The 26,582-nt window shown below is 37.6% G+C and overlaps 1 protein-coding gene across 1 annotated transcript in view; it reads left to right on the forward strand.

Annotated features, from left to right (window-relative positions):
* GARS1 (glycyl-tRNA synthetase 1) overlaps positions 1-26,224 on the forward strand; it is a 43,315-nt gene extending 17,091 nt beyond the window's left edge. Inside the window, exons 7-17 of the mRNA XM_055314591.1 lie at positions 734-879; positions 3,046-3,195; positions 7,357-7,519; positions 9,234-9,398; positions 13,523-13,630; positions 14,448-14,593; positions 19,492-19,577; positions 20,876-20,985; positions 23,406-23,499; positions 24,197-24,387; positions 25,942-26,224. Coding sequence (XP_055170566.1) covers positions 734-879; positions 3,046-3,195; positions 7,357-7,519; positions 9,234-9,398; positions 13,523-13,630; positions 14,448-14,593; positions 19,492-19,577; positions 20,876-20,985; positions 23,406-23,499; positions 24,197-24,387; positions 25,942-26,091 — 1,509 coding nt within the window. The 3' untranslated portion in view covers positions 26,092-26,224. The remainder of the gene's footprint in view (positions 1-733; positions 880-3,045; positions 3,196-7,356; positions 7,520-9,233; positions 9,399-13,522; positions 13,631-14,447; positions 14,594-19,491; positions 19,578-20,875; positions 20,986-23,405; positions 23,500-24,196; positions 24,388-25,941) is intronic.
* Positions 26,225-26,582: the final 358 nt, after the last annotated feature.

Raw genomic sequence — 26,582 nt, forward strand, 5'->3', positions numbered from 1 at the left:
TCTTGAGTCACGCAATCTGTAAATGGTAGAGTTGGGCAGTTTATCCACATTTTTCTGACTCCAGAGCCTCAGTTCTTATGGTCTTGAGTTGATTTATCGATTTTGTTTCTATTAGGAGATTTTTTTTTTAACTTTTAAATATTGTTCAGTATTAAATGGTTTGTCATAATCATTTGAGATTTTTGACTTGGAGGTCATGCACCATTTTAGAGGGTTTCACGATGATTACCATTGTATAAAAATTGAAATACACTGGAATAAGTAGACACGAATAGGAAATAATTTTTACCTCTAAGAGCTTAATATTTAGTGGGAAAGAAAAGGTACGTGCACATTTAATTGATAGACAGAGGTATGTACCTGACTCTTAAATATACAGAGTCATAAAATTTAAATTTGAAAACTTACTTATATGATTTCAGATTCCTGCCAATGAGTATTATAATTGAACCAGAGATATTTTTCTTTATCTTCCCTTGTGAAATGATGAATATGTGAGTTTTAGGTCAGTCCCAGAAAGATACTCCATTTCTCTAGAGTGGTAAATGGTAAAACTGATAAGTGAAAAGTGTGTATGAGCTGGTTATGGTTTTAATTTGAGTTTTTTGAAGGTTAGATTAACTTGGATGTTCTTACTTTGGGTGACTTAATGATGGATGGGTTTTATATATACAATACTTTTATGCTCTGTTTTTTCCTGTCTTTTACGTTATTTTCTCTGCCTATCCTTTAGCTTGATAACTATGGACAGCAAGAACTTGGGGATCTTTTTGTGAACTATAATGTAAAATCCCCCAATACTGGAAATGATCTCTCCCCTCCAGTATCTTTTAACTTAATGTTCAAGACCTTCATTGGGCCTGGAGGAAACATGCCTGGGTATGTATGTATCACTTATTCTTTATGTAATTAAATTACTAAAATTGCTTGTAATAAAAAGTAAACATCAAATCAGTCATGAAGGAAATTTTTTGAAAAATGATATATATATAGAAAGTATAGATAAGTATAGTAAGGAGAAATAATGACATATATATTCTTAAATGCATTCCTTCTAATTATTTCTGAATGAATTTTTTTTTGTGTGTGTGTGTGTGTATGTGATTTTTTTTTTTTTTGCCACAAAATAAACAGGTCTGTGATAATTATGTCTTGTGATAGCTGTATAGGGTAGGAGAGATAGTTGAAGAATGATTTGAAAGTCATTGAACTTATTGCTGAAGGAGACTTAGAAACCATTTAGTATAGATCAACACTGTCCAATAGAATTTTCTGCAGGGGTATAAATGTTCTGTAATCTGTACTGTCCAGTATGGTAGCCACTAGCTATATATGGCTGTTGAGCCATTGAAATGGCGTTAGTGCTTCTGAGGACCTCAACTTTGAAATGTATTAAATTTAAATTTAAACAGGCATTTCACTAGTGGTCTACCATATTGAACAACTTAGATTTAGCTTATTATTTAAAAGATGTGGTTTTAACAGTAAAGAAAGCTGTTAAACTGTTTACAGTATGATCCAGAACTAGAATGTGTATTTACAGATTTCTTCTCCATGTTAACAAACTTAGCCAAAGTATTTCACTTTATAACTTGAGATCTTTTTCTTACAGTCTCATTGTAGGGTAGTAGAGGGTAGGGGTAGGCTTTTGTTAGATGAATCTAGATAGATCATGTTTTCGGAGTAGAAATGAAAGAATGGTAAAAATTTTGACAGAATGTATTACTGGAATTATTTTAGTCACATACTGTGTTGACTTGGGATATTTTATAGAAAGAGTCCAAAGATAAGCCTTTCATTTTGGCAGTACATACAGAAGGTCATTAAGTGGGCCAGACCCTCTGACCTATCATCCCACTCCTGGAAATTTATCTAAGGAAATAATTCAAAAGGAAAGGAAGCTATGTTTATCAAGACTATATAGATTCAAAGTAGAAATAACCTATCTGTCCAAAAACTTGAGATGAGTATATAAGTTATAGTAAAGTGGATCATTTTAGTAGAATACTCTGCAACTGTTAAATATGAGAAATTTTTGTGATTATTTCAAAAATGGAAAAATAAAGAATACATAATTTTATACATTCTTCTTATAAATCATGCACATAGGGGTACCTGGCTAATTGATAGCACATACGACTCTTGATCTCAGGGTCATGAGTTCAAATCCCATGTTCGGTGTAGAGTCTACCTATAAATAAATAAAAATTGAAAATCTCACAGCTTTTTTTTTTTTTAAATGTATATAAACTGTAGTTATACTTCTTTTGGATGAAATCTGGAAAGGGCCACCAGAATGAGGAGTTGGTGTGTTAGAGTGAGAAGAGGGTACAACTATATTTTATTTTTTCTTTAAAATTCTTTTCATAAAATATTTATTTTGAAGTAGGCTATTGGGAAAGCTTTCCTAATTGATATTTTTGCACAGAATATTTCCTGTAAAATTGAGAAGAGGGCAGTGGTTATCATGTTTTATTTGCTTGGTTGTATCTTTAAAATATGGAGAAAAAGAGAAGAAGCCTCTGGCTGGAAATGTAGAATTACCAAAGGAGAAAATGATAAGGAAAACGTTGAAATTTGCCTGTTGTGATGATTGTGATGAGTGAGCTCTAATGTTAAGTGTGAGCCTATACTGGCTTCTTTGTAGCCACTCACCTATTCTCTAATATGTGGGTTAACAGGCATATATTTAGAGTCTTATTTTCAGAAGAATCTGAATTATTGTCTGCCTCCATGTAAATGATAAATTAGGTTTTAGCGACATTAAGAGAGATGTGGTATTTGACTTTTGACTCACTGGACTGATGAAATAAAAGACATTTCTAATAGTAGTATTGTCATACCAGTTGATTGATTCATGCTCTGACACTTGCTTGAGAATGTTTGCTACCAAGGAAAATACTCTTAAAACTTTTCTTTAGAAAGTATAGGTACTGTTTTGTGTGAAATTAGTATATTTAGACTTTTAGGATTTGTCTAGAGTTTCTGATTTTTGGAAAACATAATTTCTTTCCTTCTAACAGTCTGATTTATTTAAATTTATAGGTACTTGAGACCAGAAACTGCACAGGGGATTTTCCTGAATTTCAAGAGACTTTTGGAATTCAACCAAGGAAAGTTGCCTTTTGCTGCTGCTCAGATTGGAAATTCTTTTAGAAATGAGATTTCCCCTCGATCTGGACTGATCAGAGTCAGGTACTGCCCATATAATTCTCCAGTAAAATTCATGAATGAGCTTGGCATTGAGTGGAAAAGGGAAGCTTTCTGTGTTGAAACAATTCTGCTTCATTTTTGCATGACCATGTATTTATTTGGTCCAAAAGATTATGTTTTGTTTGTAATCTCTGGGACATCAGGTAGTTGTGAGTAACTAATGAGAACTTGGAGGGAAAGGAAGGAAGGTAAAGAATAGATCACGTTTCTCACCTGCTTCAAAATGATCTTTCACCCTTGTTCATCATATGTTTGGAGGATGGCAAGATCTTGATTGTCTAAACCAAGGCATTTTCTGGCAGTGGTGATGTATGTAACTCTAGGGTGAGGTGAGGACAGGGTGATGGTCATGAGGGGAGAGTCAAGCTGGGTGTCCAGGGCAAACAGTACTGTTGGAGTTGGGCCAAGGGTGTTTCCATAACCAGTTGACATTCCTCCAGATACTTGAGGTGCCTGTATGGCAGGCCAGCTAGCAGGCTTGCTTCTCAAGAAACCTGTCTCTATTCTAATAACCTCTCTTTGCCAGATGTATCCAGGAATGTGTGGGAGGGCATATTAGCAATAAGTTATAGTTTTCTTTAGAAATTTACTGTGAGGGGATCCCTGGGTGGCGCAGCGGTTTCGCGCCTGCCTTTGGCCCAGGGCGTGATCCTGGAGACCCGGGATCGAATCCCACGTCGGGCTCCCGGTGCATGGAGCCTGCTTCTCCCTCTGCCTGTGTCTCTGCCTCTCTCTCTCTCTCACTGTGTGACTATCATAAATAAAAAAAAAAAAATAAAAAAAATAAAAAATTAAAAAAAAAAAGAAAGAAATTTACTGTGATTTAGCTGCTTATGACTTAAGCTTTTTGTGATTTCTTTGTATTTTCTTACTGATAGCATCTCTTGATGTAATAAATTCCATATAAAAAATAAGATACATAGGTAAATTTAACTATCTTAGACTACAGAAGGATTTTCTACAGCTCCATCACCCCACCCATCTCCTCTCTTTTCTTACTCAGTATAATCACAGACTTCTGTCATAGTACATCCCAGCCACTGACTCTACATCAAAGCACCCAAAGCATCTGCTTCATCTTTTAATCCCCATGACACCTGCTGAGGAAACACCCCTATGTATTGTCCAAACTGTTTCTTCAGGCCTGTGATTGGTCAGCTTTCTGGTCAAGAAAGGGGAGACTGCACAGAGAAGGAAGGACCTTACACGACTTAGAGAAATGGTGTGGGAGTGATTCTGCCTTCATGCAGAAAGAAGAGGTATTCAGAAACTTGAATCACCTATAATAACAATGAAAAACTTGTCAGGATTGAGTCTTATTCTACTTCCTGGCATCTGGGTTTTTCTGTCACTCTTTTTCTTTTTGTTTTTTGCTTTCCATCTGTTCCAGTAGTGTCTGCAAGCATGCTTTCAAAATACCAAGGAAGCCCGGTAAGGCTGACTTTGTCTAAAGCCAGTGTTTTGGAGAGGATTTATATAATATAGAGCAGCTCCTGAAAGTTACAGAAGGACCATGAAGTAAGGCAAAACCTGGGGCCTGAGGATTAGAAAGTGGTAAATTGACAAAGCAGCTCAGAACTGGGGAGTGATCCTAGGAGGTAACTGGTAAAAGGTCTGTGGAGCTTCTTGATATTTTATTCCTTGGCCATTTTCACTTTAAAGCATCCTGTCTGGATTCTGGCTGGTTTTTTGTTACATACATTTGTAAGATCCTGACTAGAAGTCCACTCATTTCCATGAGCTAGTATGCCCATGGTTTTTGTTCCACAGATAAGGCTAGGATTTGTTTAGTGTTGTAATTTCTTTCTTGATTTCTAGAGTTGTCCAGTGATTAGTCTTTGCATGGCTATGATTTCTTTTATTTAGGTTGGGAGTATTAGACTGTTCATGTGAAATTTTTAAAAATCTATTTTATTTTGATTGGCTGTTTCTGTCTTGTAGACTATATGTATTGTAGTTCTCCACAGCTCAGGTATAGTCTCTGAACTCAGACAAGAGACCGCTGGTAAAATCATCATTGGTGTTGATTTCCATCTCCTGTCTGTGAGCTTGGATTATTTGACAGAACAGATGGAAAGGCTTTAGCAGCAGATTATCTGGGGATTATGGGCAGGGCCCTTATTTTGATATCTTGCATTTTAGATGTTCTTTTGCTATCAGCCAGGCTATAAGGTATGTGAGGACAGACATTGTGCTTCTTTGTCTCTATCATATTTCTCTGCACACAGATGATGTTTGGTAGTGGTTGAAAGACAAGATATAGGTGCTGTAGGACCAAAGAAGAAATACTTATAAAAATTTTAAAAATCAGAGTTCTTTTGCAATGCATTTCATGTATTTTTAGAATCCATTTAAGCAATTTTTCATTACTTCTAAAACATCTGAGATAATCATGAAAGTGCACTAGTAAATGTGTGTGGAGGAATGCGTTAAAAGAAGAGAGATTTGATTTTGACTCATAAAATTAACTTAAAATACTTTTCCCCCAATAGCTACTTAATTACCATTCAGAGAAATCTCTTTGGGAAACCATTACTATATGCATATTTATTTCATCATTATGCAGTTAGCTTGATGCAAGCCTGTTCAATTCATGTCTTATGTCCTCTGCCTTGAATAACATTTTATTCAAAAAGCTGTTACTCTAAAGAAGCCAGCTGTATGGTGCCATTATCAGTCATTTACTTGTTCAGAGCAATAAAAAGTAAGAAACCAAACTACTATAAAAGCTCTAAAGAACAATTTCACTTCACTTTTAATTTCCCATTCTTTGAAAAGGAAATATCAGGAACTTCACTTAGTATGTATTTATAAAGACTTGCTAGTGCTATAAAAGAAAATCATTTTATTTGGAAGTCACTATCCAGTATGTCATTTCTTTTTTGTGTCTAACATTTAAGTTTCCCTAATATTTAAAAACTGTATCAAGCTTTTCTTTAAAAATTATTTTCTTTATTTTAAAAAAATTTTATTTGAGATAGAGTGAGCGAGAGAAAGAACACAGGAGGGTGAGGAAGGGACAGAGGGAGAGGGAGAAGCAGGATCTCCACTGAGCAGAGAGCCTGATGTTGGGGCTTGATCCCAGGACCCTGGGATCATGACCTGAACTGAAGGCAGATTCTTAACCAGCTAAGCCACCCAGGGGCCCATAAAAATTATTTTCCATTGAAAGTAATAATCTTTTGTTGTTGTGACTAGTATGGAAGGAAAAACAGATGGACAATAGTTAAGGTGGTAGAAACAGATTTTATTCAACACTATTGCAGTAGGGGAAAAGAGATCGGTATAGAACAGGGCTCAATTTTGAATATAGTATAGGCAAGAGAGGATTCATAGCCAAGGCTCAGGGTGAGTGGAGTCAGTGGTTATAAAATTACTAAAAGGGAATATCAGGGCCAAGGTAAGGGGGCTTCTGGCTAAACCAACCTAATAGGATCTTGCTGGACACAGGCCAGAGTGATCAGATACCACCTAGGGGATGGTGGAGGATGACGGACCCGAAAAAGATATCAAAGGTGATCACATAGCTGGGGTGGGGGGGTTGGAGGGGTGGGAGGGGATTTCTAGTTAAACTAACTTATCAGGATCTCTGGGTGGCTCAGCGATTTAGTCCCTGCCTTTGGTCCAGGGCGTGATGCTGGAGTCCTGGGATCAAATCCTGTGTCGGGCTCCCAGTGTGGAGCCTGCTTCTCCCTCTGCCTGTGTCTCTGCCTCTCTCTCTCTTTGTCTGTCATGAATAAATAAAAAATAAAATCTAAAAATAAAATAACTTATTAGGGTTCTTGCTAAAACTGAATTTTACAAGGAAGTATATAGATGGGCATAGAAGGAAAGGTTCAGGAGACTGACTAACATTTGGGCAAGTAAAGAATCTTTGTCATTAGACAAGAGTTATTAATATTTGAGGGACGCTTGATTGTATTATATTTATTTAAAATACTATTCAAATGAGTTGTAAAGTTTTCATGAATATGTTTAAAATAATAGCCACCCAGACAAACTTAATCCAACCTTTTTTTTTTTGCCATTCCCTTAGGAAACAATTTTCTTGTAAGAGATTCCTGTAGTATGAGGGCCTATATCATTGTAAAGTTGAAAATAAGGGTCTTGTTTATTTTTTATCCCTTATGTTTTTGCTTCCAGGGAATTCACAATGGCAGAAATTGAGCACTTTGTAGATCCCAGTGAGAAGGAACATCCTAAGTTTCAGAATGTGGCAGACCTCCACCTTTATTTGTATTCAGCAAAAGCCCAAGTCAGCGGACAATCTGCTCGAAAAATGCGCTTAGGAGACGCTGTTGATCAGGTAAGATTCCACCAGTGACTTCATTTAGATTATTCTTAATTAGGGCCTACAGCACTTAGCAAATTCTGTGTACTGGATGACAAAATATTTATTTTAGTGATCATTTTATTTTATTTATTTTTTTTAATTTTTTTAAAATTTTTATTTATTTATGATAGTCACATGAGAGAGAGAGAGAGAGAGAGAGAGAGGCAGAGACATAGGCAGAGGGAGAAGCAGGCTCCATGCACCGGGAGCCTGACGTGGGATTCGATCCCGGGTCTCCAGGATCGCGCCCTGGGCCAAAGGCAGGCGCTAAACCACTGCGCCACCCAGGGATCCCCATTTTATTTTTTATATAGTATTTGTTTTTATATTTATTTATTTTAAGATTTTATTCTTTTTATTCAGGAGAGACAGAGAGACAGAGACAAGAGACACAGGCAGAGGGAGAAGCAGGCTCCATGCCAGGAGCCCAATGTGGGACTCGATCCCAGGTCTCCAGGATCAGGCCCTGAGCCGAAGACGGGCGCTAAACCGCTGAGCCACCCAGGGATCCCCTAGTATTTGTTTTTAGACCATATTTATCCTACACTATTATTATAGGGGGAGGAGATTTTCTTTTAAATATTTTATTTATTTATTCATGAGAGACAGAGAGATAGGCAGAGGGAGAAGCAGGGTCCCTTCAGGGAGCCCGATGCAGGACTCGATCCCAGGACTCCAGGATCATAACCCTGAGCCAAAGGTAGACACTCAACCGCTGGGCCACCCAGGCACCCCTCTCACCCCCCCTTTTTTTAATATAGTGGGAAGAAATTACCCGAACATGCCAATTTGCAGTCCAGGGAGCTAACGTGAAAAAAAATATTTAGCAGATCACTTGGAAAAAAGATCTTGGTCTGAACTGTGCCCTGTCAATCCAACTTTTATCAACGTGTATTACTTTTGGGGAGATATTTTGACTCCTAGAAAGCAAGGCCTCTGGGTTTTAATCTTTCCTGTATTCCGCATAGCAGTTGGGATTAAGTCTTGCATAGAATAGAATTTCTCTAATCATTTGTCTAGAGAAATGAGTGAGTGAAACTTTCTAATAGTAGCTGCTGTCTGAGGATGGAATGAATTGCCCCAGGGAACAATGAACTTCCTGCTCCTGAAAATATTCCACTGGAGGCTGGATGATGACTTGCCAGCCATTTTGCAGAAGAGAGCCCTGTAGCAGGTTGGAGATGAGGCTCGATGATTTCTAAGATCCTTCTGGTCCTGGAATCAAAATGATATATACAGTATGAGGTGCACAAACTTCAGTGGATGAGGATACATTGAACTCCTCTCAACATGTATTACTACTTTTGTTAATTCAGAAGAAATAAATCCGCCTCTCTCTCTTTGTAGGGTCATTATTATGAATGTCAGTTTTAGTACTATAGATTCAGAAGATAAGAAGTATTGAGCTGAAATTTTGCTGACCCAGTGAGTGTGGCAGAAAGATGTTGAATAACTCTGTTCTTATCAATTAGTTTACTTGAGAGTAACCTCTTTAAAAATAGCCACAATCACATTCTGGGTATTTGAGATTGTTCTGAAAGCTGGATAAATTAGCTTACCTTGTGTTTTTCAATAGATTATGAGTAAATTGAAAATGGTACATTGACCTTTGAGAGAATGTGTTGTTTCCTTTTTATGTCCTTGCATGTTTGCTTGCTTATTTACTTGTCTATTCATTGATTTTTAGGGTGTGATTAACAACTCAGTATTAGGCTACTTCATTGGCCGCATCTACCTCTACCTCACGAAGGTTGGAGTATCTCCAGATAAGCTCCGCTTCCGCCAGCACATGGAGAATGAGATGGCCCACTATGCCTGTGACTGTTGGGATGCCGAATCTAAAACATCCTATGTAAGGAGAATGGAAGGGTTGTGAGCATATGATCTTCACACTGTTAATTTAGGAGCATGGATATCAAAATTGCTTTTTGTGTGCTTTATGTCAGAGTGGAACAAAGAGAAAAGAGGTCTTTTCCCAAACAAAATGGAAAAAGCAGTTGCTGCCTGCCTTCTAAGAAGGAAGGGGTTACTTTTGCATCCCAAGAGTCCTTTATAGACTTACAAACAGAGAATGAAGGTTGGGGAGATGGTCAGTGATGGGGCAGTGCTGGTGTGTACATTCCTGGGATAGGCAGTGTTTTGGGTAGTATCCCCAGGTGCAGCTAAGATGGGGTAGCCTCCTTCCTGACAAGGACACTAGCAAATGTTGGAAATGGTGGTAGGGATGAGTAAAGACAGACATGGTGCTCTTCGTTTAGAGAGCTTCTTTATTAGGTTTTATCGATAGATTAGTAGATTATGATCTCTTGTTTAGGAGTTACCTTTTCTCAAATTCTGTGTATTTAATAATAATTCAGAGAAGACCTTCAGGCTACCACTTCGCTATACCTTACCACCCCCCACCTCCCAAACATGAACATTCATACCGGACCTTAAGATTGACAGATATTTGGGCATAGGAGGGGCACCTGGCTGGCTCAGTCAGAAAAGTGTGTGACTCTTGATCTCAGAGTCCTGAATTTGAGCCCCATATTGGGTATAGAGATTACTAAAAATAAACAATTTTTTTTTTAAAGTAAAAAGAAGAAAAAAATACAAAGACATTTGGATGTAGAAAATGCTTTCTGCCCTGGTGGCAGTGGGAATAGGTAGCATCGGAACAAAGGGCCTGAGAGCCTTCTGGCATTTCCCTTATTTGATGCTAGAGAGGCTTCTCAATGACTTAAAATAATCATTCATTCCTATATGCCCTTGGTTTCACTCTACTTTTCAAAATGACTTTGTTTTAACAGATTCACTTTTAAAAATTAAAAATCAGCCATTTAGAAAGGGACTCATTTTTGTAAATAAAAAGCAAAAAGTGATTCTGAAGATTATGTAGAAAGTGAAACTTCAGTTATATACATCTTCCCAAAAGTGGTTCATGTCTCTTTTAGATCAGCAACTGTTTTCTATAGTAAATATAGTAAAAATATTTTAGGCTTTGCAGATTTTTGTCAGTTCTTTTTTACAACTCTTTAAATTTAGCCCCATGGGCTTTTCAGCCCCTGTTCTAGATGGCTTTACATGCATTATAGACATGCACTCATGTATACATGCATAATGGTATGCAAATATCTGTAGTGGCTCTTACTGATGTTGCTTTAAATGTATTTTTTTTCTTTTGTGGATTTAGGAAGGATTTCTATAGTCTGTTAAGTTTTTCTTGTTACTTTCTTTTCCTCACAGGCTGGCTTGACATATATGCCAAAATGATAGTAGTAGTAGTTTTTTAATTACAGATGACTATTAATTTCTTCACTTGTTTTAGATTTTCTGGGATTTCTTCATATTTGCAAGTCAAACCAATAAAATACTCTGTGTTGTATGAGAAAAGATAATTTATTTTCTCTTTGTTTCATACCAGTTTCCTTTCTTAGTTTGCTTTGACGCTAATTTGGTTAAAGTAGGTGTAAATTCTTGCTGTCTCATTTGAGATTCTGAATGTGGCCTGGATTACATTTTATTTATTTCATTTGTTTGTTCGTTCAGCCTGTATAATTGGTAGGGGCTCTGCTTACCATTTTAATTGCTTCATATGTAGTATCTTATGTAATCCTCAACCTAGATCCTATTTCTGAGGAGACAAGTGCTGAGAAGGTAAGACATTTGCTTGAGTCTCACAGTGAGTGGTAGAGCTGGGATATGAACCAGGACTGTCTCCGTCCAGGCCCTTGCTCCTAACCATTGTGCTACGTTGCTTTAATAGAACCTACTACATTCCTGCTCATCCTTTCTGAGTGTCATAGTGAGCTGTGGCTAAATCGTCCTGTAATGGGAGTCAGAAATGACTCCAATCCATGCCTCAGTCCTGGAGATGAGATGAACAGCCCGATGACTATAGTTAATAATGCTGTATTATATATTGAAAGCTACTAAGAGAGTAAATCCCATAAGTTCTGTAACCACATATGGTGCTGGATGTTAAGTGGACTTATGGCGCTCATTTTGCAATATATACAAATACTGAATCATTATACTGCATACTTGAAAATAATGATGTTTCATGTCAGTTGTAATTTTTTTTTTAATTAAAGAAAAAATTGAAAAAAAAGAAAATGTGGGCCCAGCATTGAGATTACGCTACAGCATTTTATGTAAGGTCACTAGAAAACTACACAAAACCAGAAGCTCAAAAATAGCAGGAATTTTTGAGGAGAGGGGAGAAGTCCCTTTAAAGACTTTTTATTATTTTAAGTCCTCACAGTAGTGAGTTTAACTAGTTGCTTTATAAAATGTTGTAATTGTTAACAGTTTACCAAACTGTGAACAACTGGTGCAGTTTGCTGAGCATGTTTTATGAAGTAAATGAAATGCCAAAACCCTGTTAAAGTTGTTCCATCGCAGCCTAAGGGAACAAAGGAGAATTGTTTCTTACTCATTTAAGTCAGGGAAATGAAACCGGTAAAGAGCTTTCTTCCCCCATCTGAAGCACTCCATCAAGAGAACAGTGTCTGGTGAATAAAACTGGACAGTCTATGCATTCAAAAAAAGGACTTGAACACTTCTCTGTGCTTCATATGTTATTCTTTTTGTTTGTTTGTTTGTTTTTTAAAGACTTTATTTATTCATGAGAGACGCAGAGACACAGGCAGAGGGAGAAGCAGGCTCCATGCAGGAAGCCTGACATGGGACTCAGGCCTGGGTCTCCAGGATCATGCCCTGGACTGAAGGTGGCGCTAAACTGCTGAGCCACCTGAGCTGCCCCATATGTTATTCTTTTAATGGAAAAAAAGTTAGGTAATGTTCCACCCTTCTCTTCTTCCTTAGGGGTAACCATTCTTCCAGAGTTGTTGTTTGCCATTCTTGGACATGTTTTTATAATTTTTCCTTTTAATTTATAAGTATGTTAACATCTTCAGTGAATGTTAGATGATCAAGGTACATGATTTTAGCCTTGAATTTTAATTCTTGTTTTGTTGTTATGTGTTGGGGTTTCTGAGCTTGTGAGGTTTTTATTTGCCCTCATTCATCGATTCACCCTATGTGGTACCATGCTTGGAAAGCTTAGTAGTTGTGACAGTTGTAATTTTTCATACTCTTTGGGTCAAAGGCAAAATACAAATAATCATGGGAAGGACTAACTAGATATCTACTAAAATAAGCCTTTTATTTCTTTCATTCTTACTCAAATAACAGGTTCTTACGGGTCTTTGAAAACAATTTAGGGGCACTTGGGTGGCTCAGTGGTTGAGCATCTGCCTTTGGCTCAGGGTGTGATCCCGGCGTCTGGAAATCAAGTCCCACGTCGGGCTCCCTGTGAGGAGTCTGCTTCTCCCTCTGCCTGTGTCTCAACCTCTCTGTGTGTCTCTCATGAATAAATAAGTAAAATCTTTAAAAAAGAGAGAAAAAAGTTTAGATTGTGCTTTTGAAAAGCATCATACGAGAAATGGAACCTGACATCTATGTGGTGGTAATGCTGTTAAGTTTTATTCTGACTTAAATGTTACCTGCTCTTTATTGAGATTTCTTTTGTTGGGAAGGAAATGGAATTGAACACAAAAGCCCACATTATTCATGGCCAACTGAGGTGTGTATTTAGCGCAACCAGGTGATGCCAAATTGTGAATGCAATAGATGCTTCATCCAAAGGGAGTGGTGGTTTTTGCCAGGTTAATTTTGAATCATGGTCACAGATTTGAAACGCATCTACTAGTTTTTGTCTAGGTTCACATTTTATTTCCTTAATTGAATCTTAGAATATATTAAGATATTCACAATATGGCAAAATAAGTCTAGAAAATAAGACAACTTTGTGTACATGTGTGAATTATATTTTATAGGGTTATTAGCTGCCTAATGTATAGAACTATTCCCATTTCAAACATTTACAAAAGTTGAGTGGAGATATTATAATTGAATTATCTTATAATCTGCATGCATCTATGAATGAACCAATATAAGTAATAAGTGCTTTTATGTATTATGTCTTCCTAGGGCTGGATTGAAATTGTTGGATGTGCTGATCGTTCCTGTTATGACCTTTCTTGTCATGCTCGAGCCACCAAAGTCCCACTTGTAGCTGAGAAACCTCTGAAAGAGCCCATATCCTTTCTGGTCACTTCAGCAACTTAGGACTAAAGTATAAACATCCTGAAAGTGGTTAAGTCCAAGTCTATTGAGATGTTTGGGATATTGTAGTAATACTTATTTAAACCTATTATTCTACCCATCTTATTGCTCCTTTCTGAGTCTCTTTTTTTGTAATCTGGCACACTCACTCAATATTTGGTTTTTAAAAGAAGCATGTTCAGAAGAGTGCCCTGAACATCTTTCTGAGTGTTAGCCAGTTATTCTTAACTATTTCCACAATGCATTTCTCCACACCTGTACCTACCTACATGTTCTTTAAATAAAGGGCACCTGGTGAATCCTTTCTCTACTAAAAGATAAGTGCCATTCTATGGTAGATGACATAATAATTTAGCTCACTTGATCTGTAAATCAGCAAAGTAGAAGTTTCCATTCTTTACCAGGCAGTGATGTTGTAGGCTCATCTTAGGGTTAGGCCAGTGACAGAAAGTAGATCCTGTTGTGTTTGGGACATTTCAGAAATCAGCAATAGTTAGCAGAGGTAATTATGCTGTGTCTCGGGTTATGTTGCTGATTAGATATAATATCCCTTTTATCTCACTGTAACTTTGTAGAAGTCTATGTTGACAGCATTTACTTATTTTGAGTGAGGTTTGTCTGAATGATTTTGTCAGTAGTTATTTAATCTTACATTTGAAGTCATTATAAACAGTATCTAGGATGCCAGTAGAGAACTAGTCATTTTAACTCGATGATGGATTGTTCTCAAGATCGTTTCCTAAAATACCATGACAATTCTCTATTTTTGGGTTCCTTGACTACTTCATACAAAACTGTCAATGTTGTTCAGTTTGAACCCAGTAAGGGAGCAATTGGTAAGGCGTATAAGAAGGATGCAAAGCTGGTGCTGGAGTACCTGGCTGTTTGTGATGAGTGTTACATTACAGAAATGGAGAAACTACTGAATGAAAAAGGGTAAGATTTAAAATGTGTGCTTTTATGTGGGCTCCACTTAGATACGGCCTCTCTGCAGGTTTGGAAAGGGTGAGATCAGTTTCTTTAGAAATTTTTTCCAGGTAAGTATTATCTCTTGGCTATATTTAAATCTCAGCAGTTTGCTGAAATTTTGGCATTACAGCCTGGAAATAGATTTGAAATGAACCATAATCATATTTTTTTTTCTGTGATAACTTTCTTAGAGGAGAGGACTTGTCTAAGGAAGTGACTGAAGAATAATTAAAAATGACACATCTCTCAGTCATTGTTCTTCTTTTGAGCTTTGGAGTAGTCTCTATTTTAAGCGTGAATATAAAAACAATAGAGATATATTGTATTCTTATAAAAGAATATGACAAAATCCAGCACTAAACAGTGTAAAATTTACTGTCTGACAAACAATAAAATTCTCAACAGGGGTGCCTGGGTGGCTCAGTTAAGTGTCTGACTTTTGATCTCAGGGTCATGAGTTCAAGCCCCATGTTGGATTCCATGCTGGGCATGGAGCCTACTTAAAAAAATCTAAACATATGAAAAAGCACAAAAATTTGACCCATATTGAGGAGGTCAGTTAAAAGAAACATGAAGTGACGAACGTGATGGAATAAACACACAAGGATGTTAAAACAGTAATATATATACTTCATATGGTCAAGGATGTAAGGGAAAACATGAACATGTGAAGTGACAAATTAAAACATATTAAAAAAAAAAAAAGGACCAGCAGAAATTTAGAGGCAGTATTGCAAATGAAAATGCACCAACTGGGATAACACCAGATTAAACATTGCAGAAGGAAGATCATTGAATTTGAAGACATAGCAATAGAAACTATCCAAAGGGAAGCATAGAAAAAAAGGGAGTGGGAAAAAAATGTCCTTTGGATCAATATAAGGCAATCTAACATGTGTAATTGGGAGTCACAGAGGACATATGGAGAAAATATCCAAAGATACATAGAATAGGTCAAAATTTTCCGAATGTAATAACATCTGTAAGCCAATTCAAGAAGTTCAACCTCAAACAGAATAAACACAAAGAAAACCACCTGAAAGGTACATTAGAATCAGATTGCTGAAAACCAGGATCCCTGGGTAGCTCAGCGGTTTAGCACCTGCCTTCGATCCTGGGCCTCATCCTGGAGACCCGGAATCAACTCCCACGTTGGGCTCCCTGCTTGGAGCCTGCTTCTCCCTCTGCCTGTGTCTCTGCCTATGTCTCTCTCTCTCTCTCTCTCTCTCTCTCTCTCTCTCTAATGAATAAATAAATAAAATCTTTAAAAAGAATTGCTGAAAACCAATAATGAAAAGTTTTTAAAGTAGCCAGGGGAACAAGGACTCATTACATAAAAAGGAGCAAAGATAAGAATAATGATTAGAGTTCTTGTCAAAAAACGTGCAAGCCATGGTACAATAGATTGAGATCTTTTAAAGTGCATAGCAACCAAAAATAACTCTACCATGCAAAATACTTTCATAAAATAAAAGCTGAGAGAATACATTGCCAGCAGACCTATACTAGGTGAATTGTTAGAAGTTCTTCAGGCAGAAATGTGGAAATCTAGCTACTCAAATAAATGGTAAATATGTGGGTGAATATAAATAACATATTCTTTAATTTCTTTAAAATGACATCTCTTAATTTCTTTAAGAGATGGTAGACTGGGGGATCCCTGGGTGGCGCAGCGGTTTAGCGCCTGCCTTTGGCCCAGGGTGCGATCCTGGAGACCCGGGATCGAATCCCACATCGGGCTCCTGGTGCATGGAGCCTGTTTCTCCCTCTGCCTGTGTCTCTGCCTCTCTCTCATCTCTCTCTGTGTGACTATCATAAATAAATAAAAATAAATTAAAAAAAAAGAGATGGTAGACTGTCGAAACCAAAAACAACTAACAATGTATTGTGAAACTTCTAGAAGTAAAACATATACCATCAGCAGCTCAGAGAATGAGAGCAAAGAATTGAGAGAGCATACTGTTGTAAGGTGCATACGTTATATGTGAAGTGGCATGATACTCTTTGGGGGGTGGGGGTAAACTATGATAAGTTTGAAAAAGCACATACAGTAAACTCCAGAGCAATTACGTGGAAAAAACAAGGAAACCAAAGGGCTATAACTAGTAAACCAATAAGGAAGATAAAATAGAATAATAAAAAAATACTGCAGACGAAGACAGGAGAAAGGAAAACACAAAGAAAAGATAAGACAAATAGAAAGTAACTCCTGAGATGGAGATTTAAACTCAGCAGTGTCAATAATTATATTAAATGCAATAACTTATTTATTTATTTATTTATTTATTTATAAGATTTTATTTATTTATTCATAGAGACAGAGAGAGAGAGGCAGAGACACAGGCAGAGGGAGAAGCAGGCATCATACAGAGAGCCTGATGTGGGACTGGATCCAGGGTCTCCAGGATCACACCCTGGGCTGCAGGCTGTGCCGCTGGGGCTGCCCTAAATGCAATTATTTAAACACTTGAATTAATAGCCATCAATTGTCAGACTAGTTAAAAAAATCAAGACCCAATTAAGTGCTGTTTACAGGAAATTGACTAATTGTAATACACAAAGAGGTTTAAAGGTAAAAGAATCAAAAAATATTTCCCATACAAATGAGTGTTGAGTGTTACATTAATTAATAGGAGTGGCTGTATTAATATCAAAGTCAACTTCAGAACAAGGGAAATTGCTAGGGACAAGGGTTGCATTTCATAATGTTAAAGGGATCAGCTCAGGAGCACCCGGGTGGCTCAGTTAAGCATCTGCCTTCTGCTTGGGTCATGATCCCGGAGTCCTGGGATTGAGCCCCACATTGGCTCAGCTTCCTTGCTCAGTGGGAAGTCTGCTTCTACCTCTCCCTCTGCCCCTCTTGTGTGCTTGCTCGTTTGCGCGCTCTCTCTCTCTCTCTCTCTCTCTCTCTCTCTCTCTCTCAAAAGTCTTTTAAAAAAATCAGTTCATCAAGAAGGCATATTCTAACTGCAACTAAAAACAGCCTCAGTCTATAAAGCAAACTTGACAGAACTGGAAGGAAATATAAACAAATCCACAATTGTAGTCAGAGATTTCTACACCCTTCTCAGTAATTGGTAGAGTAAGTTGACAAAACAAAATGATAGGAGTTTGAAGGTATAAATTTATAACCAACTTAATTGCCATTTAAAAAATATCTAATAGCCGAAGAGTATAGTTTTTTAAGTGCACATGTAAAGTCTTTTATATTGTATTTTTGAATAGCCCTCTGAGTTTGCGTTTTCAAAGTGTTATTTAAAAAGACAACATGGGGGATCCCTGGGTGGCGCAGCGGTTTGGTGCCTGCCTTTGGCTCAGGGCGCGATCCTGGAGACCCGGGATCGAATCCCATACCGGGCTCCCGGTGCATGGAGCCTGCTTATCCCTCTGCCTATGTCTCTGCCTCTCTCTCTCTCTCTCTGTGACTATCATAAATAAATAAATTTAAAAAAAAAATTTTTTTTTAAATAAAAAAATAAAAAGACAACATGGTAGAGACTGCATATGGCCTGCTAACCATGAAGTACTTCATATCTGGCCAAAATGAAAGAAGTCTGACAGAAAAGATTATATGTAAAACTAGGAAAGATGAGTCTAGGTTATAGTGGAAGAAAGCACGTCTGTTTGGGAATGAAGAAGATTGAAATGGAGCGTGATGGTTACATGTGCACATACATTTGTCAAAAGAACTTCTGTGATATGAAAGTTTGTAACAAGTTGAAGATACAATCAACCATTTAAGTAGGAAAATTTTAAAGCATTCTGGTCTCCCAGAATTAACATCTATTTATGCTAAAAACAACATCAAATCTCATTAAAATGGGCAAGTTAGATATCATTACCTGTCAAAAACCTTTATTCTCAAATAACGTCTCTTCACTGATTTTAGCTTTTTTATGACTGTTACCTACTCTAAAACTGTACTCACAGAATATATATGAAAATGTTTATGTAAATTTTAATGCCTTTACAACCTCAGACAAAATAGTAAAAATAGACAAAATCAGTGAGAACCATTCATAATGCACAAGCTTATCAGTGCTAGAAACTAGCAAAATGCAGTGCAGTGTACCAGCTACACAGCTTAAAGACAACCACACGAGGGCTCTCATATCCTGGTACTGAGCTGCTTGTGAGCCAAGACAAATCCAAACAGATCAAAACGTAAGGAAATACTTTCTAAACTGAAATACAGGTATTACATGAAGCACTTGATAAAAGTGAATTCTTACAAATGAAATGGGCATATCTCAGGATATGAGCATAATATAGTCCGTGATTTTCAGAGGGATAATGTTTTATATTGACATATCAACCCAAATCATTAAACTTCTGCAAGCTGCTCTTTATCAATGTAGGTGTCAAATTACATTGAATTAGTCTGGGGATTTTAAGATTACTTTCTATAAGATGACAAGCTGGTCATTTTTACATTTGTTAGAACAATAATGAAAACGGTGATCCTTTTGCCAGCAGACCGGTTTCTGACAAATTTATGTTAATTATTCTAAAACTGAATTTTTTAAAAAAGTGGTTTCGACTTTACTTTGATCTCAAAACCAAAGGAATTAATCATTGAGACACTTGTGGAACTTTATAAAACTAGTCACATTTTTGGGCGCTTCCCAGAATACTGTTTGATGTCATTGTTAAAATAATATTTAATTTAGTGTTCCTTATAATACTTAATTTGGTGTTCCAAATAATTTAAATTTGACTTCAGCTATTTTTATCCGGATAAAAATATTGACCAAGCTGTATTACACTTAAAATGAAAACAGTTTAGTATTTGGTAAAAAAAACTCCTTTAAATTAAGGCATAGGGATGCATGTTTCACTGATATATTATGTGTTTTTCTTTGTAGGGAATTCACTGTTGAAACCGACGGGAAAACATTTCAGTTAACAAAAGACATGGTCAGCGTGAAGAGATTCCAGAAAACACTACATGGTAAGTTTGTAAAAATAATTAAGAAACAAACACAAAAGGTCATTATTCCTTAAAGTTTTTTTTTTTTTTTAATGACATAACCATTTTACAGAAATTTTTTTTTAAATTTATTTATAATAGTCACACAGAGAGAGAGAGAGAGGCAGGCTCCATGCAGGGAGCCTGACGTGGGACTCAACCCTGGGTCTCCAGGATCGCGCCCTGGCCAAAGGCAGGCTCTAAACCGCTGAGCCACCCAGGGATCCCTATTTTTAAGATGTTATTCTTACTCTATATCACAGACAAAGGAAACGGCCGCTCTTTTCTTCCACATATGTGAATTTTTGATTCTACTTCTCTCATTTCCCTTGAAACAAACTGTCCAAAGTTAAATCATTTTAGTTACCTTAGACCTAGTGCTTAGCACTCCTTCCTTTCCAAATAATAAGTAATAATTAATACATTTCCTGTGTGTACCAGAGGTGGAGCCTCTCCTCTGTGAGGCCTCTGGTAAATGTCTTTGATTGAGTACAGATCCCCGAGCAAACTCTTCTCTGAGGGCCTCTTGACCCCAGAACCTTGGAAGTACAATGGCAGTAATTTGGCTCTCTTAAAGAGTTCTCATCAGGATAGCAAGATAAAAAGTTAAACACAAAGCATGTGATATTTATTGTGTATAGGAATTGTTTTTGTTAATTTGGCCAGCTGTGGTGGTAGATTTTTGGTTCTAGATAAGTGTTATAAAAGCTTGAGAGGTTTAATGCTTTCTGCAAGGCAAGGCAGATGATGGACTGGCTATTGCTGCTCATAGCTTACCAACTGTGGTATACTTGGTATACATAACATTTTGTGGTCTACTATGGAAGGAATGCTCTGCTACCTTGTTTCATTTTTATGTTGTATAAACAAACATTTGATGAAAAATCTTTTCACTCCAACTTTCTCTTTAAAGGCATCATGTTTCCTATCAGATAGTTTTAAGGAATGTTCTCACTTCTTTGTCCTGGTGTACAGGATCAATCAAGTCCATGCAGAGCAGAGATCTTTGGGGCAGCCCGGGTGGCTCAGCAGTTTAGCGCCGCCTTCAGCCCAGGGCCTGATCCTGGAGACCCGGGATCGAGTCCCACGTTGGGCTCCCTGCATGGAGCCTGCTTCTCCCTCTGGCTGTGTCTCTGCCTTTCTCTCTCTCATGAATAAATAAAATCTTTAAAAAAAAAATAGAGATCTTTTTAGTGTTAGTAAGTTGTTGAGAGAGGACTCACAATGCATTATGTAGAGTTTGAGAGAACGTGTTAATTGGATTTCTATCTTTTTTTCAGTGGAAGAGGTTGTTCCGAATGTAATTGAACCCTCCTTTGGACTGGGCAGGATCATGTATACGGTATTTGAACATACATTCCATGTGCGTGAGGGAGATGAGCAGAGAACAGTAAGTTGTCTTGGATATTGTGCTATTCTCTCATAGTGTCAGGGAATGAAATTTACTGAAGTACATTATTAGTAAGGCTCTGAAATGATTGGTTAGTTAGTGATTGGTTAGTTCCTGCATGTGCTACTGGTATGAACACTCCTCTCTCCTTTGCTGTTTACATTCTTATGTTAGCTCATTTGAGCTTTTGGATATGTAGATTATTCTAGATGCAGTTGCCTGGTGCTCTTTATCTGAGACAGAACATACTACTATGGGGGAACTATCTGTATTGCCTCAATGAAAGATACTGGCACTTTCTGGATATACTCATGTTTTTAGAAAATTGGGAGGAAGAGGATGAAGCATTAAAGGGAACTTTCTCAAACTACATAAAATTCGAGGACTTTAGGGGTAAACGTTTTGGTCCAAAGATACTGATTCACAGGACTGAGCCCAAGGATCTATATTTTTTCTTATAAGAATCCCAAGTGAGAGATCGACAGATAGTAAATTGGGCAGTAGTACTTGGAGTATAGCCTTTCCTAGCATTCAAGCACTGCTAAAGATAAATGTTTCTAAGAAGTCTTCATTAACTCCCACAAACTGGTTTTTTTTTTTTGGCTCTGATGCGTCTGACTCACTGCTCCTTGCCTTCCACTTTATCTCTTCACTGTGCCTTATTCCACCTTTCACACTTTGCCACTGCCTGCAGAAATTATACTCCTTTAATTTATAGGCACAGATTTCCAGGAAAATCAGAAGACTGGCTAGATTGGAGAGGTTGTATATGCCAAATTAAGTGAATGAAACATTCTTATCTGCACAGCCATTCTACAGATGAGTGTATATGATGTGAGACATCAACTCTGTAGATCTTTCTAGGACATTTAACCTTGAAGAATAGACTGATACGTTCTTGGTGCCAATATTTTAAAAAATCTGATATACTCTTGGTAATAATGTAGCTAATAAACTTACTGTTTTATTCTCTACCCTAATTGCATCTTTATTTCCTGACATTTAAGGAATAAGCTCCTCATTCATTCAACAGACAGTAAGAACCTGGTCTAGACACCAAACATGTAAATAAATATAGGCATGGTTATTCCTGAGGAATGGCAGCATACTGAAAGTATTCTTTTTAGATACCAAGTTTGCTTCGAGCCTTTTCTATTTAATTTTCTAATAAAAAGGTCTTTTAAAAATCTTTTAGCTGTTTCTTTGAATCTAACAATATTGATATAACTGGAATGTTAATAGAGATTTTATAAGGCCTAATCAAGAATAAATTAGTGACAGTGTTTTATGAATTGTATAGAGATTACCCTCATGAAGAGAAATTTGATTAGGCTCTTGGAAGCCAAAAAATGCTTCTAAATTTTTATTACCTAGTCCCTTAATCCATTTTCCTATAAATTTGGTATACAAACATTGTCAGTGAGATTTAAAAAGTTATTTAAAAAAATTTATTTTTCTATAAAGGTAGGTCCTCGCTTCTCTCTCACCAGATAGAAGAGAGGAGTGGAATTCTGAATGTTGTATGATTCAGGAAGCCATGGACTCTAGGGCTTACTCACAGTGGGTAGTCACCATTGCTTGGCATTTAAGGCTAATGAGGCTTTTGAGGGACTCAGCTAGAACCCATGTCAGTGATTTTTTGGGACTTTGTCATTCCGAGTTCCATATTCTTGCCTTCCTGTGGACCTTTTATACAAATATTATTTAAAAACTGGCTTCAACTTTTATTTCTAACTCAAAGTGGAAGACTAGTTTGCCTTCCACACAGTACCTTTGCTTTCTTTATTTCTGAGTAACTCTGAAACCTATTTCAGGAGCAGTTTAGATGGGTTGTACTTTTCAATGCAGGTATATAAAGCATCTCTTTTTGTTTCATACTATTTGGATATGCATTTGCAAATTATTTAAGTTTTTCTATTTTACCTGGTCACTAAGACTCACAGATCCTTCAGCTATGCTGAATTTCTTAAAGGACAGAATGGGATTTTGTTTTTTGGCATTGCCACCTATTATTTGGTGATTTGGAGAGAGGATCTTTAGCAGTCTCCACACACACCCTTTCTCCTTACGTAGAAAACCACGTTAGGCTTTAAGTGGTACCAGAAAATGACCATCTTATATGGTAGCTTTCTGAATGCTTTCACATCATTCAGCTTTTTACAGCAGACGTGTGAAGTAAGTAGAGCAGATGGTAGGTACCTGCTTTTAGATGGAGAGACTAAGATCCAGAGTTCACTAAGGCAGTTTGAATTTAGAGCTGAAAACCAGATCCTTCTGGTCCTGATTATCTTGTTTCTTCTCTTTTGTTACTCTGCTTTTCATATCATGTGTTTTGGTATTTTGATAATACAGTTTGGACATAATGTTTAGATGTTTATAAACTAACACCTTTGGATTTCTTTCTTTTTAAAAACATGCAGTTCTTCAGTTTCCCTGCTGTAGTAGCTCCATTCAAGTGTTCGGTCCTGCCACTGAGTCAAAACCAGGAGTTCATGCCATTTGTCAAGGAATTATGTAAGCAAATCCAATTGGGTAATAATCTCCAGGGGAACACTGTCAAGTAGACTAAATCTGAATTTTAGGAAATGTATCTTTTTTTTTCAATAGAAATACATATTAAATAAAGAATAAATTTAAGTGATTTTAGCCTCTGCTCTTATTTCTAAAAGAGAGAGTATGCTTGTTCAGAATGTTTTCTCCTAGCATTTGAATTAGTCAAAGATAGGAACCAAGGGTCAGATTTAAAGTATCCTCACTTCTCTTGACCTTGGCACTGCTCCCCTCATTGGGGGAATCCTAGTAGAGTGTTAACAATCCTGGTAGATCTACATCCACTGTTCCCACAGCACTGAACAGGCTCCTAGTGGTCGTGTGGTGGGGCCCACTTATTTCAGAATCGGGAAATGGGAGATGTTCATTGAGTTGCTTAGAGTTGTACAAGTAGAGGTGAGGGAGTCTGGACAGGGCCTTCCGGCCTTGACTCTTGGTGTGATACTCATTCTCCTATGTGAGATGGTGGTAGGAGTGAGGGGTTGGACTCCAGCAAGGCACTTAGTAAACTTTGGGGGTTTTTCTTTCTTTTGCAGTTGTTACTTATTACTCTCTTGTCTCAGTCCCTTTTACAAATTTCCTGAGCTGTGTGACAATATTTAAATGACATTGGGACTTTCTCCATTTTTTATTTTAAATTTACTTAATTTGTTTTGGATAGCGGAAGCCCTGACCAGGAACGGCGTCTCTCATAAAGTAGACGACTCCTCTGGGTCTATTGGAAGACGCTATGCCAGGACGGATGAGATTGGCGTGGCTTTTGGCATCACCATTGACTTCGATACAGTGAACAAGACCCCTCACACGGCAACCCTGCGGGACCGAGACTCTATGCGGCAAATTAGAGCAGAGGTGGTTGGCGTTTTCTTTAGCATTTTTAGTCTTAGAAATGTCTACTGGTTCCTTCTGACTTGACCCGGATTTAGTTGTTTGTACGCACCCTCCCTTTTTTTTCCCTTTTGAATTTTAATCATAGGCTGATATCAGAGCACAGATTCCCAAATCCCCTTGGTTTAATTATGAAAATACCCGTTAACAGTTATCTAATGTTTTATAACCATTTGGCTCACTCTGGGCTCATTCTCCAACAGTTTGCTTTTATATAGCTGTTTGTTTACTTGGGTAAGAGAAATACAATCCCGAGTGGTTGCTGCCATAATTTTATTGGCAGGCTTTGGTGCGCTTAGACATATTTATCTTTATATTTCTATACAAATGTATACATGTATGTATAAGCTTTTCCTATTAATCCATTCAAAATAGCCAATAATGTTTCAGTAATTTTACTTAATGGGAAGGGTTAATGGAGATGGGAAAGGAAAGAACATCCACTTTAATTGACAACTGCCTGACTAATTTATTAATTTTGAGCAGAGGTTTTATTTAGAGTGCCTGTTATGTGCTCAGCTTTCTACAGAGAGTTAATAATAGGAAAACAGAAGTGAAAGAATGCTTTTTTTCCAAAGGAGTCTATATTCTAATTCGGAAGTCAAAGATTTCTGGTTTTTCTTTTTACAAACCCAGATCTGGCTACTCTGAACCTACATACCCACTTGATAGTGATTCTCAGAGTGTGGTCCCTGAACCAGCAGCATTCATATCACCTGGGATTTTGTCAAACAAGCAAAATCTTCACCTACTGAATGAGAAACAGAGGTGGGTGGGAGGTTGGAGACCCATGAGGGTGGGCATGACATGACTGTTTCAGCAAGACCTCTGGATGATTATGATACAAGTTTAAGAATTGCTGCTGTGTAGTAACCAATATTTGGTTATGGCTAAGGAACAGCTGGCCCCCTTGCTCAGGGCTCTCCAGTTTGCCAACCTTCCCTCACTCATGTTACTTGACCAGCTCCTCTTCTAAGAGTTAAACATACATGAAGTAGCTTCAGGTGACAGAGATTTTTTTTTTTTAAGACTTTTTTTTATTTATGCATGAGAGACACAGCGAGAGAGAGAGAGAGAGGCAGAGACACAAGCAGAGGGAGAAGCAGGCTCCATGCAGGGAAGCCTGACGTGGGACTCGATCCTGGGTCTCCAGGATCAGGCCCTGGGCTGAAGGTGCCGCTAAACCACTGAGCTACCAGGGCTGCCCGGTGACAGAGATTTAGAATAACTAGGAGGGGCTTTGCGGGAGAATTAAGTTATCCAGGGCAGCTGGTAGATATTTTGGGCTGGAAGTAAAGCATGACCGCAGGACTGGGAAAGAGGTGAGTATAAGTAAGTAAGGAGGTTTCAGTAGGAGTGATGGGAAACATTCTGTGGGGACCAGTTTACAGAGGGATCTTGTCATTATTTACACACTGATTTGGCTCTCTAGAAGGTCTCCTGAGTTCAGAGTGACTCTTCTTTTTGGCAGTCTAATCAAGTTTATTGATTCTTGCAATTCTCTTTCCTTTCCCCCAGGTCTCTGAACTGCCCAGTGTGGTCTGCGATCTGGCCAATGGCAGCATCACGTGGGCTGATGTGGAGGCCAGGTATCCTGTCTTTGAAGGGCAAGAGACTGGCAATCGAGGAATAACGAATTTGGCGACATCTGACGACCACTTGCCCTAATGAAAAAGTAGCTCTTATCATGTCCACTTTACAAACAGCATTGCAATTACTCCTGAGGACTGCATTTTATCCTCAGTGGCTGCCTAATTTGACCCCCATAATTAAAGTTGAAGGAATTCTGAAAAACTTGTAATTCATTTGTTCATGTTTCTGCATTTTCAGCAAAGCTGTATTTTTCCACCTTTGGGTAGACATACTCATGGCTTAATGTTAAACGCAGTTAATACATTTCTTTCATCAACAGCTGTATTGGGGTAAAATTTACATACCATAAAACTCACTAGTTTTAAGTGTCTGATTCAGTGATGGTTAATGTATTTACAGAATTGTGTAGCCATCACTGCAATCCAATTTTAGAACATTTCCATTACTCCAGAAAGAAGTCACATGTGCACTTAGCATCACTGTCCGTTCCAACCCCAGCCCCAAACAACCACTCACCTACTTTCTGTCTCTCTAGATTTGCCTTTTCTATTCTTTCTCTTTTTCTG

This window comes from Nyctereutes procyonoides, unplaced genomic scaffold (assembly GCF_905146905.1).
Source record: "Nyctereutes procyonoides isolate TBG_1078 unplaced genomic scaffold, NYPRO_anot_genome, whole genome shotgun sequence".
Classification (NCBI taxonomy): Eukaryota; Metazoa; Chordata; class Mammalia; order Carnivora; family Canidae; genus Nyctereutes; species Nyctereutes procyonoides.